The following is a 21,386-nucleotide window of genomic DNA, read 5'->3' on the forward strand; positions in this document are numbered from 1 at the left end:
CGGTTCATCCTAATTTAGAAAAAGTGAAGGCTATTCCGAATGCATCAACCTAAGAATATACAACTTAGATTTTTTCTGGGACTTATGAAATATCATGAACATTCTATTCGAAATCTATATAATAAAGCTGACAAACGCGTGAAAATTCATTGGCGGTGAACGAAGTAAAAACAGATTGCTTTGAAGTGGTTAAAAAATTATTGTCATCCGTTAATTAGTTACATCGAGCAGTTGCCTAATTTTGTAATGCGATGCTTCTAATTCAGTAATAAGACTTTGTTGTTTCAATTAGTAGACGGGAGGGCAAAACACATCTTTTTGCCTCGCGGACTTTATTAGAATCAGAAAAACACTAAGCTCCGATTTTATTTGGAACATTGATTTACCTATAGTAGAAAATTCTTACTTAGAACTGATTATAAACCATTAGAGCCATTATTTTGGGAGAAAGATCTACTAAAATTTCTAATTATCTTTTGACTCGTTGGCTGGAAGATGGCTTCTTACGATTTCGCAATCAAATATAGTATAATCACAGTTGCTTTATCAAGGCTTCCGATATTGGATGAATCAGCACAATGTCTTGAAGATTCAAAGGATAAATTTGATGACATGTATTTGTCCGAAAATAGTTTATGAAAAGAGTCGAGCTGGATTTAACATTAGAATATATAGCATGGCATATTCAGTAAAGTTGGTGAAACTTTTACATCATAATGATAAGAATAATTCTTAATTTTTATGATCATGGGAAGAGTTATCTGTCTATCATCTTATCATGGAAGGAGATAGAAATTGGTGATACACAGTAAATTAAGGAATGAAGTGCTAGAAATGATTTATCGGGGACAACTTGGTGAAAATGTAATGGAACCAATTTTTAAATTATATTGTTAGTGACCCAGGTAAAATAATGATATAGAAAATTATATCAAAGTATGTTCTGGATATCAGAAAATAGATCTGACCAAATGTAGAACATGAGATTAAAAAAGCAAATGAAGAACAAAAAATCATGATTTACATTTGAAAGGGAGAGAATTCGAGATTTCACAACTTGTTTGATTATTAAACAATGGAAAAACCAAAGGTTGGAGAAATGATAAAAGAGAGAAAAAGGTTATATCATTGAAACTCCCTAAAGAAAATTGTAGAAACACTCAGATCAGTTAAGAGATCGTTAAGTTATTCCGTCTCATGAAAGTTCATCGTAAGTTACAGAAATAGTTGAGCTTGAGCCAATAAATAATGTGTTAATAAGCGTATATTAACCAATGACATATATTATTATATGTCATTGATATTAACAGAGGTTTAAATTTAACTTTAAAATGTTTGGAGAAAACGTAATAATTCTAATTATTATATTATTTATAAAAAATGGAACATTCTAAAAATTGATTATTAATTATGTTATCTTAAAAATTATTATATCTTATTGATTTTTGAATAAACTTAGAATGAATAAAATCTATACTATTATGTTTATCTATCATGTTTATTTATAGTCTTCTCAACAAGATTTTATCTATCCATATTAATATAAATTCTCATATTATTGGATTTATTTAATTTCAATTTCTTTATTTAAAATCTATTCTTCATATAATTTATATCACAATATAATTTTCTTCTAATAAAATATTTCAATTTTTTTTTTAATTCAATCCACAAAAAGTAAAATGTTAAAAGTAAAAACAAACAAAGTCAATTTTTTAACACTTCTCGAAAAATAACAAAAATAAATAATATTTTTGATTGACATTTTATAATATATATGTATAAATATATATCATAATAGTACAAAACTACAACACGCCCACCCTTCATAGGCCACGTGTTCATTATCCCTAAATATAATTTCATATAATTTATAATATTCGCTTCATTTTCATAATCTCCAAATTCTCTTCATTTATTTGATATCATTCCTTCATAATCCTCAAGTCTTACATTTGTGTCATAGCTCTTGGTCATCTATACTCCCATATTTCAATCATTTTCTTATCTTCCAACACATCCGGGTTATATGTAACATATATGATAAATATATTTTCAAAATATTATAATCAAAATATATGAAACTTCTAAATATAACTTCTTTCCCAACATAATTACTCAATATTTTGGTCTCAAATGAAATTTGAATTTTCATTTACATTTGTATTATAAAAAAATGATTTTGTTAACCTAATTATACTAACTACATATTATAATAAATTTGTGATCTACGCTATTATTTTGTTAAAATTTAATATAATTATGTAAATATAATATTGTACAATTTAATAATAATATGTAAATATAATTTTGTGACATATATATAATATTTTGTTAACATTTGTAAATACAATTCTGTGTCATATATACAATATTCTGTTAACATTTGTAAAATAAATTTTTTGACATATATACACTTATTTTGTTAACATAAAATACAATTTTATATTTTCTTTTCTTTCACATTTGGTCCTTTAAACCAATTATGAACACTACTTTTTTTTAAAAAAACAAAAATACATATATATACACTCGTATTTATTTCTTTTCACACCACTGAAGATCGATTATCTTATTTAAGTTTTTTTTATTTTCTATTATAACTGTTTTATCAAAGATCATAATAATAATTTTTTATCTCACTAAATTCACTGTTCCCACTGGAAAATTTTTCTTTTATTTAACTCATTTTTGCACATGTTAATTTAAAAAATATGAATTTAATTATATTTAAAAGTTTGTATTTTAAGTATTTTATATATCCACTCATATTTTTCTCGAAACTAATTTTAAATCACATATTTAAAAACATAATTCCATAATTAATGGAAAACATTATATAAATTTCAATAATTAAGCATTTATTGAAACCAGTGGCGTAGCTAGGAATTTTCCTTAGAGGGGGTCCATATATAAAAGCCTGGGGGCTTCGCCCCCCAGACCCCCTTTATACGGGCCTTCGGCCCTTTTGCCGGCCTTCGGCCGGGTTTATCTTAAAAATCATATTGGTTTTTCTTATAATATAAAAGTCCTAGAATTATTAATTATTTTAATTAGTGTTGTTAAACGGCTCGACTTGAGGTGATTTTTATAAACAGCTAACTCAATATTTTTGCCAAAAAATATTGTTCAAGCCTAGAGATTTCTCGAATAATATAAAACTTGTATCTCCATGAGCAAAATTTTCTGGCTAATATATTGAGTTAGCCATATCGGCTAAAATTGAGCCACTAATTTTAATTAAAATAACACATTGACACAATTTTATTGATATACGTTTCATTTTATCATACTTTTAGAAGTTATTTACAAATAAAAAGCGATTATTTAAAATATAAATATTATATTGATTTAATTATAAATATTATATTGCTTTAATTATAAATATTATATTGCTTTAATTATAAATATTATATTGCTTTAATTATAAATATTATATTGCCTTAATTATAAATATTAGTATTACACATATAAATTGCTTTAATTATAAATATTATATTGCCTTAATTATAAATGATATATTTTATAATTAGTAAACACATTAAAACTATAGATTAAAAAATAAATGTTTTTTTTAAACTGTAAATTTAAGTCGATATCCTTCAAAGTGAAAAAATCAAAATTGTGTTGGCAATATTTTTTTACCAATATATGATAGATGTTTAAAATTAATATTGAGAAACCTAGGCTAATAATCATAGATGACATGTTAGCTTTGGAACCAACTTTTGATTATTATAAATATAAAGTAATAGACTATATCACTTGTAGTAGGTGATGGTTCTAAATGATCTAGTATAATTGGTTGTCTATTATCCTTTAGTTTTCTGGAGTATGTGGGAATTGCTAAGATTTTAAATAAATATAATTTAAATAAGACTAATACCTGACATGAGTGGAACTTCATTTCCATTTAAATTCTCCCTAGATTTTTTATATATCTAAAATTTTAATGTAAATATTAATAAGTAATTGATTACATTACATTTATTAGATAGTGATTTGTTGTGACTTAGTGTATTTTTTTGTTTGTTATCACTATTTTTTTTACCCCTTGGTGTGAATATTAATTGAGATATTCCTATAAAAATAAATTAAAATAAAACAACATATTAGATAACCTTTAAATTCTAAATTGATACAGCCTATAATATTTTGTTGACTACTATCATTCTTCTTCAATGTGATACTTGATATACCTAAAATTATGATATAAATATTTAAAGGTAATAGTTAACATTACTTTTACTAGGTAGAGATTTGAAGTGATCAAGTGTATTTAGCTTATTTTTATCATAATTTTTTATAGAGTATCTAGGTATTTCTAAAATTTAAATGAATACATTTAAATAAGGTCATATAAGTTCATAAAATACCTGAGGTGAGTGGTAAATTGTTGCTTATGGTATCAAGTTCATCATTAAAATTCTGATTTTCTATATTAATTGGTGATTCAATTAAATAAGGTCATTATAAAATACCTGATGTGGGTGGTAAATTGTTGCTTATGGTATCAAGTTCATCATTAAAATTTTGATTTTCTATATTAATTAGTGATTCATTTAAATAAGGTCATTATAAAATACCTGATGTGGGTGGTAAATTGTTGCTTATGATATCAAGTTCATCATTAAAATTTTGATTTTCTATATTAATTAGTGATTTGGTATGTTCATTTTGTTGACTATCATCATTTTTATTAAATGTAATACTTGATATATCTAAATCTATAATAATATGGTCTTTGGGTATATAAATGAGTGTATCAAGATCATTTTCTTCCCTCCTACGTTTGGGTATATCTTATAAATGTCAAAATATTTTGGTTAGCCAAAATTATTTAAAATAATAAATTACCCAAAGTGGTTTGTACTGGCAATTTTAATTTAGTTAAAACTATGACTAGGTGTTTAATTTTAAATTCTAAAATAAAAATAGTTAGCTATTAATTTTAAATATCTTTTATATTAAATGTTATTTTGACCTGGTGTATTTACATCATCCTTATTATTTTCAATAGAGCCTATAATGCATAAGATATTAATTAGTACACTGGATTAAATATTTTTTAACCTCGTGTATTTATATCATGCTTATCATTTTCAACAGGGCATAAATTGCATGAGATATTAGCTGGTAAATTTTTTTTGTTACTTAGTAAATATTTTCTAATGTCCATTTCCTTCAATCTTAAAGTTCGTAAATAGGAAATAACAATCTTTACTTTTTAGTCATAAATTTAATCTATTTAATAATTTCATTTATAAAAATGCTACAAAATATAAACCAAATATATATTATTAGAAATAAAAGCAGAGAAAGTAGATTATGCACTATTTTCATATTATTATTTTCGAACCATATCTTCGATAAATTATAATAAATATTTTTTTAAATATGCATAAATAATATATTATTATATTTTATTAGATTATTATCAATGACTTTAAAATAATATACAGAATAATTTATATATATATATAAGTAATAATATCCTTCCACAAACATCAAAACCAGAAAAATATAAATATTCATGGTATTTATTTGATATAAAGTCACTTTTGAGTCTTTTGAACGAATAATCTAAAAAAATTGCTCTGAGAGGGGGGGGGGGTAGATTATGCACTTTTTTATTTCATATTATTATTTTCGAACCATATCTTGGATAATTTATAATAAATATTTTTTTAAATATGCATAAATAATATATTATTATAATTTATTAGATTATTATCAATGACTTTAAAATAATATACAGAATAATTTATATATATATAAAAGTAATAATATCCTTCCACAAACATCAAAACCAGAAAAATATAAATATTCATGGTATTTATTTGATATAAAGTCACTTTTGAGTCTTTTGAACGAATAATCTAAAAAAATTGCTCTGAGGGGGGGGGGGGTAGATTATGCACTTTTTTATTTCATATTATTATTATCGAACCATATCTTGGATAATTTATAATAAATATTTTTTTAAAAATGCATCAATAATATATTATTAAAATTAATAGATTATTATCAATGACTTTAAAATAATATACAGAATAATTTATATATATATTTAAAATTAAAAGTAATAATATCCTTCCACAAACATCAAAACCAGAAAAATATAAATATTCATGGTATTTATTTGATATAAAGTCACTTTTGAGTCTTTTAAACGAATATTCTAAAAAAAAATTAATTGCTCTGGGGGGGGGGGGTCCAAACCCGAAACCCCCCCCCCCCGTAGCTACGCCACTGATTGAAACTATATCTACTCATATTTTCCCAATAATTAATAATTTATAATAAATATATCTAAATCAATAGAGTATTTTTTAAATATTAATGATTTATAACCAATATATACATTTATATGGTATTCATAATAAATAAAAATTAACAATCAATATATTCACTATTGATTCTTTACTTTCATATGGTCGTTATGACGTATCCCAATATTTCCATCACAAAATTTAACCTTACTCATTTTTAATCCAAAATTTTTGAGTACAATACCTTTCTCCCATTTCTGATCTTTATTATCAAAAATACGACCCCATATTAATTTTCCCACCGGAAATTTTATAATGGTCTTTTCACAAGGTAATATTTTATTACTTCCATTTGGTGTTAAAAAATCCAAAAGAAATCTTGTTCTCCTATTCAAAAATAACTCTACAGGAGTAACTCCCTCCTTATTTTTTGAATTATTGTAAAATAATTGCGCTAACCAAATATCACTTTTTTCTTTTTTAACCTTTTTTATCCAATTTTTTACAATAGCTACCATCCTTTCAGCCTGCCCATTCGAGCTAGGATGATAAGGTGGAGTAAGTATGTGTTGTATTTTTAATTCATCACAGAATTGTTTAAAATTTTTACTTATGAAAGCTGGACCTCCATCAGACACTAGTTTGTCCTGCAAACCAAATCTTGCAAATAATTCACTTAATTTATTATTAACAATTTTAGTTGTATAACCATGTACCTCTGCATATTCTATCCACTTTGAATATGAATCCACCACTAAAAAATATGATCTTTTATCCAAATCAAAAAAATCTATATGAATACGTTCCCACGGTTTCTTTGATCTAGGCCATATTTACCCTAACTCTTTGCGGGGCATATTTGCACATGTATTACATGGAACACATTTCCTTGTAATTTTTTCAATATCCTTACCCATACCAGGCCACCATACATATTCACGAGCCCAAGATTTTATTTTATCTCGACCTTGATGTCCGGTATGTAATAAATTCACACTTTTAATGCGTAATTTCAAAAGAATTATAGCTCTATTTCCTCGCATTACACAATCATCCACGACGGACAATTCTTTTTCAATTTTTTTATAATTATTACCCCACGGTTTTTTACCCAACAAGAATAATTTTATTTGACTTAATTCTTTATCTTTTAGAGTATTTATTTTAAGAGTTTCCCAATCTGTGGGACCTCCTTTTAAGATATATGATAGAGTTCGCACCAATGCATCTTCTCTATCTATAATCATGTTATCAGTTATTTCAGGAGTAGCACAACCTGCCCCTAATCTCGACAATATATCTGGCAAATGATTTTCTCTTCCTCGCCTATATTTTATTTCCACATTAAAACTTCCCACAAGTAACAACCACCGTTGTAACCTCGGGGACATCATTAATTCTTTGTTATCTTTCTTGAACAAATGAATTAATGGCTTGTGATCTGTCTAAATCACAAATCTTTTCCCGATTAAATACTCGCGACATTTGGTCAACCCAAAAATAATCGCTAAAGCCTCCTGTTTTATAATAGAATATCTAGTTTCCACTTCATGAAATATTCGTGAAAAAAAAATAATTGGTCTCTCTAAACCATCAATGACATGTAATAATGAGCCTCCGACACCTTTATATGATGTATCAACAGCAAGAATTATCTCCAAGTCATTGTTAAAACACACTAAAATTGGTTCCTCACCAATTTTTCTCTTTAAATTTTCAAAAGCATTTCTTTGTTCAATTTTCCATTCAAAATTAACACTTTTTTTAATAAGTCATATAATGGAGCTGCTATTTTTGCAAAATTATCCACAAATCTATGATAATAATTTATCATGCCCATAAAAGATTGTACTTCAGCTTTATTACTAGCCTGATTTATGTTTAAAATATTTTTTAAATTTTTATCAAGCGGCTTCACTTCAATTCCATTAATTTGATGACCCAAATACACTATTTCGGTGACACCAAGAATACTTTTCTCTTTACTGGCTTTTAAACCTTTATCTTGAATTCTCTTGAAAACCTCTTCAAGACGTTGATTATCTTGTTCTGCCGTCACTCCAGATCAACACATCATCCATATAATAAAATACGCCTTCCAAACCCTGGAAAACTGATGCCATTGTTCTCTGAAAATCGGTGCAGATACACTTAATCCAAAAGGTAATCTACAAAATGCAAATAATCCTTTAGTGTTATTGTCAACAATTTACGAATTTATTCTTTCAAAGGCAATTGTAAATATGCTGATGAAAAGTCAACTTTTGAAAAATATTTGGCTCCCTTTAAATTTGCCAAAATTTCTTCAATTCGAGGTAATGGATATTTCACTTCCACAACCCATTTGTTAAGTGTTACTCTAAAATCTGCACATAATCTAAGTTTTCCATTAGATTATGTCCTCAAATAGAGTTAAAAATGCTACACATGGTGTAACCCATTCACTATATTCCACAGGAATAATAATACCATCATTAACCCATTTATCTAATTCTTCATTTATTTCCTTTTTCCACTCTAAAGGAACTCTACGACACGCTAAGAAAATAGGTGAAAATCCCTCTTTTAATTTCAAATCCACTTGATAATCATTTAGACATCCTAAAGTGTCTTCAAAAATTATACCATATTTTTCCACTAAAATTGGTGTAGCATTTTTAACTCTATTTAATTCATTAATTTCATTTTTAATTTTTTTATCATTATCAATTTCATTATTGATCTTATATTGATTTGAATCTATCATGGATTTTGCAGGATATTCACAAATATTTTTATTAACTATAGATTCTTTCACTTCACTCATTAATTTATTCATTTCCCTTTCTTTAAGCTTTTCCCTGACTTCATTAGCCATTATTTTTCATTCGGCATTATCTTTAGCCAATTCGCTATCAATTATAAATAAATCCCAATAATTATTTCTAGGTCCAAGTTTACTAATCCAATCCCAACCCATAATTGTTTCAACATTTTTTTCCACTATCCATAAATCCAAAATTATACGAATATCATGAAAAAGAACATCCCACTGAGTTCTACCCAAAACTTTGATTTCAGATCCATCAAATTGTTTTATACACATATTTATTTTTTCAATAATATCATTAGGCCAATATTTATAAAAATTTTCACAAGACATGATTGAAATACTTGCCCCGGTATCAAATAACATTTCAACCATTTGTGTCCACCAAATTTTAAATTAATATGAGGACATGAACTCTATTCCTTTGCACCCTCAGTTATTAAATTTTTAGGCAATTTAATCGGTTGAATGGTATAATTTGAATCTCTTTTTCAATACAATTAATATTCATACCTAAATTCATCTCATAATTTAAAGATCTCTGAATCTCATTTATGTTTTTATTAAAAATCTCTCATGGATATTTCTCACTTGTTTGATTACAATAATCCTTTTTATTCAGATTATTGGTTAATTTAAAATTTTTTATTTCATCAAAATGACAATAAAAATTTTATACATTAAAACTCTTTTTATTCGAGTTAAATTTCAATGTATAATCATCATTCCCATGATGATTATCTATTTTATTATATATATCCACAAAATTTTTAATAAAACTATATATATCAAAATATTTATTATTCTCTAAATATGATTTTTCTATTTTTATATGATTCTCTTTCAAATCATATAGTCACTGTGACCCACTCACACTTTGGATACAATGTATGGCAATGTGTCCCATTTCTTCACATTTGAAACACATTCTATCATGGTCTGTATTGTATATTTCTGTTTTATCCATATTTGTAATACTAGGATTTTGTATATTTCGAACCACTGGATTTATCACTACCGATGTTCGTTGCGGAAATCCACTTTTGAAATTGGCTTCTTTCACCATGCAATTTCTTTTAATATGTCCTACAAAACCACATCTATGACACACTATGTCATTTTTTTCACTTGGTTTTGCAGTCACATTCTCATTAGTTTTTCGGTCTCTTGAATAACAATTTTTACCGATATGTCCTTTTCTTCCACAAAGTTCACAACTTTCAATCACATTATTACTTTTGATTTTTAAGTTGAAAACATCTCTGGACAAATTTTTCATATTTTCTCTCATTTCTCTAATTTCACATAAAATTAGAGATTCCTCTGTACTTTGTCTCAAAGTATTATTGGTATTATTTGTATTATTATTTTTCAAAATTTCTACTGGTTTCTCGATTAAAACCTCAGAAATTTGCTTTTTAAATTCTATCACAATTGAATTTAATTTTTTAATCCTCTGATATGTCAATATTTTGAGTAAAATTAAATACTTCACCTGTATCTAATATTTTCTCGGATTTTTCTTCCAGTATAACATTTTTTTTACCATTTAAATTTTTTAATTCTAACAAAATTAAATGTAAACTATTTTTGATATCTTCAGAAATATCTGGAGATTTCACCAAAACTTTAGGAATTAAATTTTTAGTATTTGTATTTTTTATATCATTTTCTTTATTTTTAAGAGATCTTCTTTTTATTTTCCTTATTACTTGTTTCATTATAATTAAGATTACATAAAACACAAAAAAAATTACTGCAGTAATGACATTATTGGTCACATCCACTTTATTAAAGTTTTATAAATTTTATTAAAATTACTCTTAAAATTTGCCATTTTATTAATATTATACTTATTATAATTATCATTAAAATAAATAGCCATTTTTTCATTAATTACCCAAAATTTAAAATTTTATCTCATATATTTCTAATTTTAAGCCAAAAAATCTTACTATTGCGTCGTGTAATTTATAATACAAAAAAAAAATTTCTTACCTTTATATATATCCTGAATTACTATTATTTTGAGGAACCCGGTCCTAGAAATTGTTCTCCCTTTATAATATCTAAAATTCTCTTAACAAAAATATTCACTATTTTGTTTTTTTTTATTTAAATTATCTTGTTTTCCTAATAAGTGTTCACGAATCCTGGTCGTTCGGTACCAATAATATAAATTCTCATATTATTGAATTTATTTAATTTCAATTTCTTTATTTAATATCTATTCTTCATATAATTTATATCACAATATAATTTTCTTCTAATAAAATATTTCAATTTTTTTTTTAATTCAATCCACAAAAAGTAAAAAAGTTAAAAGTAAAAACAAACAAAGTCAATTTTTTAACACTTCTCGAAAAATAACAATAATAAATAATATTTTTGATTGACATTTTATAATATATATGTATAAATATATATCATAATAGTACAAAACTACAACACATATGAAGAAATAAAAGAAAATATATTCTACATGGCAGTATCTATATATTAGATGATAATATAAGAATATTACTTTATTTAATTTATTGTATATTTTTTAAGAATTTTCATATATTTTGTTAATTTTAAATAAACTCTTATTCTATAAATATTTTTCCAACCTTTAATTATTTAGGTGAATACAAAATGAAGACGCAATTTGTTATTTTTATGATATTTGATTTTATACAAAATAGATATTTATAATATACATTTACAAATTACTAGTCAGTCAATTATATTTTCTTAATTCGTTTAAAATGTCCTCGCATACATCTTTTTTGGTACAAAATTTTTAAGCCAAACTAACAAAAATATGTTTAGTGAATTGATGGTCAACTTTTTTTTGAATAAGATAAATTTTACTTTATTAGTTAAAAGCATTCAATTCGGTATTTCTAAATCCACTTTTTGTCAAAAATGTCCTTCTTATATAATTAGTTTTTTAGAATTATGCCATTCTATTTACATTAAAAAATCCTAAATATTTATAAAATAATTCAAGTTAAATCTGATACTAGGTTAACCATCCTATTGATAACAATAAAAAAAATTTTTAAATTGCTCTCCTGCAAATTATAAAAAGTAGAGATGGAATATTCTAATTCTCAGGCAACGATATACTGATAAAATAGATATTTACAACATAAATTCACATTATATTGATTATAATATATTTCAACAACTTATTTATAATATTCTCACAAATCAACAATCAAATTGTAATACTGAAAATCAATAGCTATGTATTATTGTTTCAAGATCCTTAACAGTAAATTTTTATCTCAAATTTATACATAACTGATTAAGTGTATATAAGTTAAAATTCAAACTATTAAATAGGTATTCTTATATTTTTAAATTTTAGCTACCAGGAAGGTACAGTAAATTTTTGTCTCAAATTTAGACATAACTGATCATTATTATAACATACAACTCCTTGGATTTTCTTCTATAAGGGCTAAAAATGATCATTTACAAAAATAAGTTATGCATAACTTTTAAGTGTATAATTCAAACTATTAAATAGGTATTCTTATTGAAGAACTTTGAGATCGGGTCATGATATTTTATTAATAAAAATCCAAAATTATTTTAAACATAAAAAAGATTAATAAAGATTTTCAAAATTATTTTACAGAAAAAAATAAAGTATATCTAAACTATAAAAAATTCGTCCCTTTTATAGGGAAAACAAAAGGCGCAATTATAAATTAAAATTAAATTGGCGCAAAGTGAAAAAAAGAACGTTTTTGTGGAACCGAGTTGTGTTAGTTTTATCGTACATAATTGGAGATAAAACCTACCCCCCTAAACTTCCCAAAACTCAAAATATACCTTGGGATGCAGGGTGGTCTCCCGGACCCAACGGTCTAACTCATATTTTCGGATCACCTTACTGAGGACTCCTAAAGTAAGAAATCCAGTAAAGTGAGAGAAAACACAAAAGCCATATGTTTTATTTTCACTGTGTTTAACTTAAAACAACCTTTTTTTTTTAACTTTCATTTTATTGTAAACAAAGGAGGGGATTAAAAAAAACTTTATTTATCTTTAACATAAACAAAAGAGGGGGATTAAAAAACTTTTTCATCTTAACCATAATAAAAGAGGAGGATAAAAAAAACTTTTTTTTTCATCTTTAACCCTTATATTTTTAAATTTTAGCTGCCAGGAAGGTACAGTAAATTTTTGTCTCAAATTTAGACATAACTGAACATTATTATAACATACAACTCCTTGGATTTTTCTTCTATGGGGGCTAAAAATGATAATTTACAAGAATAAGTTATGCATAACTTTTTAGTGTATATAAGTTAAAATTCAAACTATTTAATAGGTATATATTTTTAAATTTTAATAACATATCAGCATAAGGAGAAAGCCAGACGGAGACAGGAACTTTGTCGAAGCAAGAAAAGACAAGAGCACTTATTGCTTCAATATCAAAGTGTAGTAGTACTGAAAATCAAGATCAATGTAATATTGCTTCAATCCTTAATAGTAAATTTTATTATCTCTTTATTTTTTATTATATAAACTGGTTACAAGTCTGTTCTGATAATAAAAACCAAGACCTATATAAATTTCTTATTTTCAATATATTTTTTAATGCTTTTTTTCATTTCTGAAAACCCATTTCATGGAAAATTTAAAAATAGTTGCCATGAAGGTCCTGTTCTATTGTCTTCTCTACATTTTACATAATTAATACATATATATTAAATAAGTTTTTTTTACCATAAAACCATTACCATCTTATACATCATTATATATATACTAGAACTAACTCATATATTATAGATATTCTTACTATTTAATAGGTATATATTTTTAAATTTTAATAACATATCTTTTTCATATATAGATATAGCAACGTTTAAATCGTCTATAGAATTGAATTTCGCATTAAGACTTAGTGTTATTGTCTAAAAATAATTGTTTAAAAATATATAAGATTAAATTAAAACATTATTTTACTTGTTAAATGGTGAAAATGGCTACGATTTAAATTAATGATTTTTTGGCGCGTACGGGGCAAATCAAATATCCTTTATGGCAGCCCGGAATTTATAATTTTAAAATCTTTTAAACTTATTTATTTTATACAAAATGTAATTTAGATCAAATGGATAGTATAACAATGAGGAGAATTGTTAAACTAGATATAAAACTAGACGAACTAATTAAAATTGGGCTATGATAACTTACAAAATATTCTAAATCTACAGACAACATGATTTTAGCTACTGAAATATGGTCAACTAGATGAAAAAATTCTGGAATGTTATATTTATTCTAAAAACATGTAAGTAACGATTAATTTGAAAAAGTAAAAAAAAAATAAAATTTTAATTATAAAATCTCTAAAATCTCTAAAATAATGATATGTAAAAAATAAACACATAAACATTATGATATTATCTTTTCCGGAATATAGCGGCAACATGCAATATTATAATGCTAAGGCTGAGAATTTTTTTAAAATTAGTAAGCTCAACAGTAGATGTGAGGCTATGCTATTAACTATTAATTTACCTGATAACATCTTTAACTTAGTTAGGGCCATATCGACAGATGAGTAGCTTGAATCTCCAGATATTTTGCTGAAAAGGCTAAAATTATTTTATAAAAGTAATGATATAAATCTTATAAATAAAAATATAGATAAACATATAATTAATACTTATAAATTAAACGAAATTTTTGTTGACATAATATGATTTGAAATAATTTTAGTATCTAAAGATAAAAATGATGAAAAAATATATATACCCATAAGATCACATGATGAAATTTTATAAGAGTATTATGACTGTAAAAATAATGATATAAATCGTAGTATTGAAAATATTAATGAAAATGAAATATATGAAATTCACATACACAAAATTTAAAAAAAAAATAGAATCCAAATCATTAAAGCTTGACACTTACGAATATAAAAAAATCAATAAAATATTATTTTCATTGAAGATAAAGGAAAACAATATTTTCGAGTTATTATATGCTTTAAAAAACAAGGGCACAAAGTTTAAATCTCTAAAGAGAAAAATGGATGTACAGATGTACATATCATTTTTTATTAAAAATACATATAAAATTTATATATCATCTTTTATTTAAAAAATACATATAATATAAAAATTATTTTTTCTAAAAAAAACGCATAATTAATAATACCATATAAAATGATATATCATTAAAAACGCTGTATTAAGAAATAAATATAAAATAATACAATATGAAATCTATTTATAAAACGCGAAATTGAATTACGCAAAACGCTATTATTTAAAACGCTATTATTTAAAACGCAATATATATAATATAAAATTAAAATAAAACGCGACCAATCATTCATTTCATTTCATTTCGATTATTCAATATTTGATTAATTTATTCTACTTCAATTATTCATAATCAAATTTGATATTCATTAAATTAATTCTATTTCGATATTCGACAATTCTTATTTTACTAGTTGATAACCCGTCAAAAATGACGGGGATGAGAATTTTATTCGTTCTTTTACGATAATTCTTTTTACCCCTCCCCCTCCTCCTTCAGGCCAATTCCAACCCATTAAAACTAAGAGAGAGGAATTGTCTTTTTTATTCAATGATTGATGAATAATATATTTTACCTTTATTTGATGATGGATGAATCAGACATTTTCCTTTTTATGAGATGTGATTTCGAAATTTATATTTTAAATTACAAAAATGAAACAATATCTCTTATTAGCACCCTAAATACTAACATTATTTACCAGAGCTCCTGTTAGTCAGAATTACTGTTCACTCCCCACCGCGTGAAGGTAGGAGATGGATTTTAGGGGAGCAAAGAAATGAAAAAAAATAATGAAAATAAGAAGGAAGAAATAGAAAAAAAGAGACAAAGATATGAATTATAAGAAAATATATTAAATATTTATACTTCAAGAGTTGATGATTATCGGGTTACAACACATATGCATTTGTAGCCATATAAAAAATATAATATAATAAATTTTATAATATAGAAAATTTTACCTAAAAAAGGAGATTTCAATCTCTTTTCTTTGCTCAAGGTGGTTTCGTTTTTGAAGATGATGTTGTGATTTCCTTGCTCGTAGTTTGTCGTAAATATGAAATAAAACGTGTAAATTGAAATTAAATAGAATATACTGTTGTTGGTGAGGAAGATGGTTTAGCGAAGGTGAAGAAGTTCTCTTTTATTTGCTCAAGGTGGTTTCGTTTTTGAAGATGATGTTGTGATTTCCTTGCTCGTAGTTTGCCGTAAATAACCTGAAATAAAACGTGTAAATTGAAATTATAAAATAGAATATACTGTTGTTGGTGAGGAAGATGGTTTAGCGATGGTGAAGAAGTCCTCTTTTTTTTGCTCAATGTAGTTTCGTTTTTGAAGATGATGTTGTGATTTCCTTGTTCGTAGTTTGCCGTAAATAACCTGAAATAAAACGTGTAAATTGAAATTATAAAATAGAATATACTGTTGTTGGTGAGGAAGATGGTTTAGCGATGGCGAAGAAGTTCTCTTTTCTTTGTTCAAGGTGGTTTCGTTTTTGAAGATGATGTTGTGATTTCCTTGTTCGTAGTTTGCCGTAAATAACCTGAAATAAAACGTGTAAATTGAAATTATAAAATAGAATATAATGTTTTTGGTGAGGAAGATGGTTTAGCGATGGTGAAGAAGTTCTCTTTTTTTTGCTCAATGTAGTTTCATTTTTGAAGATGATGTTGTGATTTTCTTGCTCGTAGTTTGCTGAAAATAACCTGAAATAAAACGTGTAAATTGAAATTATAAAATAGAATATACTGTTTTTGGTGAGGAAGATGGTTTAGGTGAAGAAGTTCTCTTTTCTTTGCTCAAGGTGGTTTAGTTTTTGAAGATGATGTAAAGTTGGTGATTTGATGGTGAATAACAAAGTTGGTGACTTTTTTAAATTTCTTACAAATTATGAATTTAAGATTTCATTATATACGATATTTTGTGTGAATGTTTTATCATTTTTTAAAATTTTTCCTTGTAATTCTGATGGCAAAATCATAATTTTCATATTATTTTGAGATTTACATCTAGTAAGAGCCACATATAGTTGTCCATGGGCAAAGACGGGCTCAGGGAGGAATAAGCCTACATGATCAAAAGTTTGTCCTTGACTTTTATTTATTGTAATCACAAAAGCGGGAATTATAGGAAACTGTCGTCTTTTTAAAGTAAATTGTAACTGAGAGTCACTTGGAGCTAGATCTATTCGTGGGAGAAAAACTCGATAACCCTTATTAGTGCCTGTCAATACCTCAGCGTCGATAAAATTAATATGTAAATGTCGTATGATTAAACGGGTACCATTACAAAGTCCTTTCTTTGGGCTCAAGTTGCGTAATAGCATAACAATTGTACCAACCTTAAGTGTTAGCTTGTGAGGTGGCATACCGGATGGAGTTTGTGAATGCAAAAATTCTAGTGGAAAATTCATTATATCATCCTTATTATCGCTTTCAATGGAATCTGCACTATAATAATGTTTGATAGGGCCTGAAATTATATTAATGATATCGTTGTTGAGGGTAAGTGCAATTTTATTTTTGGTGGTTAATATTATTTTAGTAGAAAGACTATCTATATCAGCAATTTCTATAGAATTACCATACACACATTTTATTAATGAATCATTTTCAAGCAAATAAGGTGGAATTTCAACACTATTTGTAGGAAGATCAGAATTGCTGCGTGATAGCCCATCTCCAATTTTAAGTAATCAAGCATTGTAATCAACTTGATCTGATGAAATACGGATATTATCAATCAAATGTATTATTTTAAAATGACTCCATAAATATGAATTTTATACAGGACTCTATAATATCGACTTTGGAGCCTTTAGGCACTACTGGTAAAGTGTGTCTAAAATCCCCACCTAATAAAATTACTTTTCCGCCAAATGGGTGGGAATTTTTCATAATGTCTTTAAGTAATCGGTCAATGCATCGCAAAGCGTGTTTAGTCATCATTGTGGCCTCATCAATAATAATCAATTTGCTATTTTTAATATCTAGAGCTAGCGAATATGTAAATTCATATGGGATGTAGAAGTTTCAAAGATAGGCATAGGTAATTTAAATCCGCTATGGATGGTTCTTCCCCCCTTTAAAAGAATAGAGGATATGCCGGTGGTTGCAAAAGGCAATACAATTTGATTTTTTCCTCTTATATAACACATTAAGGTATTGTAAAGATATTTTTGTAGGTGAAGGAAGATCAAAACTTTGACAGCATAAACCATGATCAAGAAAAACGTTTTCAATGTCCATTAAAGCCATGTTTATTGCAATTACTTCTGAATATTGACGCAAATAATCTTCAATCATCATAAATCTGAACCTATTCCGTAGATATGCAGGATTTTCAGGCTGACAAAAAATGCAGATAAAGGCAAAAGTACTCCGAAGTTGTGACGGCATTTGATATATTGATCCCTCTTCTAAGCATGATTCCCACTCTTTATCATCTGATAACAAATTTCTTTTAATAGCTGCCTCTTTAAAAGTACTCATTAAAATTCCATTAATAGTTTTTAAATAATCAAAACTTGTAGCCCCGCAAACATGAAGTAATAATAATCGAAGGAAGAATCGTTCACCAGAATTTTGATGAACGGAATACATTCTCGAAATTACATTTAATCGTTTTTTTCTTAGTTTCCAATGGTAATTTGTAAACACATAATGATAAGGTATTTCCCCATAAAGATATTGTCTAGCATTTAGATCTGTCTTATTTAACTCAAACCATGCCGTTAAAGTAGTATGTTTATTTTCTGATCTCAATAAAGCATCTCTTTCATGTCCAGCAGTGAAATATACTGGCTGTTGTAAAGGTAAATGAATTCCTAAGCGAATAACAGCGTGCGAGCGGTCATGCATATTATTTTCTAATAATCTCCACATTGATTCACATGCACTCACATATCGCGCATTTAAATGTGATTTAATTTTGTCATGAATATTTATATTTGAAGCAACATTAATGTCAACATTAGTACAGTCATAACCCTTATAAATATACTTAAAGATATATTTTACCGATTTAATAGATGTACAAATTTCCACGTTAATATGAGCATTGAATTTTAACATTAGATATCGATTATATGGAATAACATAACGATTATCCTTAGGTTTACCGGAAAGAATTGTAATGCCATTATCTCGCCTTTTATAATATGGATACCCATCAATATTTGGTCTTGTTTCCATTTGAAAATCCTTCGGAAATTTTTTGGTACATATGCCATTTTCCATGCAAGGCGATTTGGGGTTAAATATCCCGCAAGGACCATGTATCATAAAATGGGTAACAATCTGAAAAAGTTTAGGATCGAGAATTTTATCTGGCATTTCGGCACAAACAAATTTATCTATAGCTTGAGATGTTTCAATTTTGCTATCATCGTTTAAAATAATAAGTATATGGGCATGAGGCAAACCTCTTTTTTGGAACTCGATTGTATATATAAAAGCCATAGATTTACCAAATAAATTTTTTTTATTTATATCGAACAATAATTCATTTAATTTCAATTTAAAAACACGGGCTATTAAATCTGGTCTATCTGTAGGACTTTGCCCGGGAAATAGATTTTCCTTAATTTCACGCCAATTAGGATTGCATGTAAAAGTAAAAAACAAATCAGGTTTGCCAAATTTGAGCACAATGGCCATTGCATCGTGATAGCGTTCTCGCATATTTCTTTGAGAACCTTGAAAAGATGATAGTAATATTACTGCTTTGCCGGGAATTATATTGTTTGACTTTGTTTCCAAGTAGTCCATTAATCCAGAATATTCATCTACTCGTAATTTTGGCTGATTTTGTCTAATAAAATTTAAATTATTCGCCTCGACCTGTAAATAGGAATTAACAATATATTGTTGTGATAATCCCAGCAAAAAGGATTGGGTTGAATTCATTTTCACGAATTGCTAATCTAAATATTTTAAACTGTAGAAGTGAGATATTTGCCCTTGTACGCCCTTTAAATCTGGTTTCCAACCAGGGTCACCAAAAGGAAAAATAGAGGATATACCATTGGATCAAGATTAGGGCTTAATATATTTATATTTATCAGATCACTACCATCAACTCGAGGATAGACCTTGATATCCCGTTTAAATGGGAGTTCACCATCATCATTTGTAAAAATCATGGCTACTTCATCTATATTAGGAATGTTATATCTTCGCTTGTCACTTGAGCGATCTGCACGAAAAATCATATTGATTTTTTGAACTGGACGATTTTCTTGAATAGCCCTATTTTTTTCTTCTTTCTCAATTTCTCCCAAGGTTTTAAAACTAATAGAAAATGGGTTATTCTGTCTTATTAAAATATCTAATCTTTTTAAGAGATCCTCATTGCAACCAGAATTTTCTTTCATGTGTAACCTGCCATTAACAGCCTGGGTGGTCTCAAGGACATATAGTTGTGCAGATTTAGGAGACATCCCAGTGGAAGGATATAAATGAGATGTTCGGTGATAAATTTGCCCATGAACTCTAAAACAATATGGGCCTGGGTTTAAACTATTAGAAATCTGTGCTCCCATGGATGCGAACGCAAGTGAACTATTATAAGATCTTATATATTTCATAAAGTTTGAATGAAATTCATTGTTAGGATTAGATAAAAGGTCTTGTAAAAAAGGAATATATCGGATTGATGGTATCTTAACTTTACCCTTATGACAGCAATTCTTAAATTTGCCATCTGTGGGTTTTTCCAATAAAAAATTTAGAGAATCGCAATAATCGCACTTAGTGTTGAGTAATCCACAATAATGTTCTTGTACTAATGATTGTTGTGCAGAAATATTTATCTAAAATAAATAAAATAAATTTGAGGCCTGCTAAAAATTATACATATAATTTAATATTTTTGTGATTATTCAGAGACCTGCAGACCCGGTGTAATTGTAAAATCAATACTATCAAAAATCAATACGTTATTGATTTTTATAAATCTTTGATTCGACATTTATATATGAATCACAAAATTTTATAAACTCAATCAATAAGGTCCATTTAATTTATTTGAATTCATAATATCATTTATAAAACTTTGAATCAACAATTATATAGCACTTCACAAATTACAAATAATGAGTAAACAAATATAAAATATATAGGATATCAAGAATTGTAAAATAAATAAATTCCCTGATAAATTATATAAAAGAATAGAAAATCATATTTATCATTTTAATATGTTTAAAACTATCAAATCTATTTTAAATAAATTTTTTACAA

The 21,386-nt window shown here is 26.3% G+C and overlaps 2 protein-coding genes across 2 annotated transcripts; both read right to left on the bottom strand.

The window, feature by feature from the left end:
- Positions 1 to 9,937: 9,937 nt before the first annotated feature.
- LOC135926779 (DNA-binding protein HEXBP-like) lies at positions 9,938 to 10,372 on the bottom strand. The gene has a single exon (XM_065462711.1). It carries the CDS (start codon positions 10,370 to 10,372, stop codon positions 9,938 to 9,940), a length of 435 nt encoding a protein of 144 aa, XP_065318783.1.
- Positions 10,373 to 17,322: 6,950 nt separating this feature from the next.
- Positions 17,323 to 20,584, bottom strand: LOC135926780 (uncharacterized). Its single transcript, XM_065462712.1, has 5 exons — positions 20,168 to 20,584; positions 18,362 to 19,985; positions 17,933 to 18,139; positions 17,378 to 17,616; positions 17,323 to 17,328 (listed from the first exon to the last, which is right to left on the bottom strand). Exons 1-5 carry the CDS (start codon positions 20,582 to 20,584, stop codon positions 17,323 to 17,325), a joined length of 2,493 nt encoding a protein of 830 aa, XP_065318784.1.
- Positions 20,585 to 21,386: the final 802 nt, after the last annotated feature.

The sequence above is a fragment of the Gordionus sp. m RMFG-2023 genome, chromosome 3 (genome assembly GCF_954871325.1).
Source record: "Gordionus sp. m RMFG-2023 chromosome 3, tfGorSpeb1-WG-v2, whole genome shotgun sequence".
Taxonomy (NCBI): Eukaryota; Metazoa; Nematomorpha; class Gordioida; order Chordodea; family Parachordodidae; genus Gordionus; species Gordionus sp. m RMFG-2023.

Coding starts and splice junctions, on each gene's coding strand:
- LOC135926779 (XM_065462711.1), bottom strand. CDS start 10,372: ATGAGAGAAAATATGAAAAATTTGTCCAGAGATGTTTTCAACTTAAAA.
- LOC135926780 (XM_065462712.1), bottom strand. CDS start 20,584: ATGTCTCCTAAATCTGCACAACTATATGTCCTTGAGACCACCCAGGCT. Junction 18,140..18,361: donor AAACGTTTTTCTTGATCATG/GTTTATGCTGTC, acceptor CATATTCGCTAG/CTCTAGATATTAAAAATAGC. Junction 17,617..17,932: donor AGTCGATATTATAGAGTCCT/GTATAAAATTCA, acceptor ATATAATTTCAG/GCCCTATCAAACATTATTAT.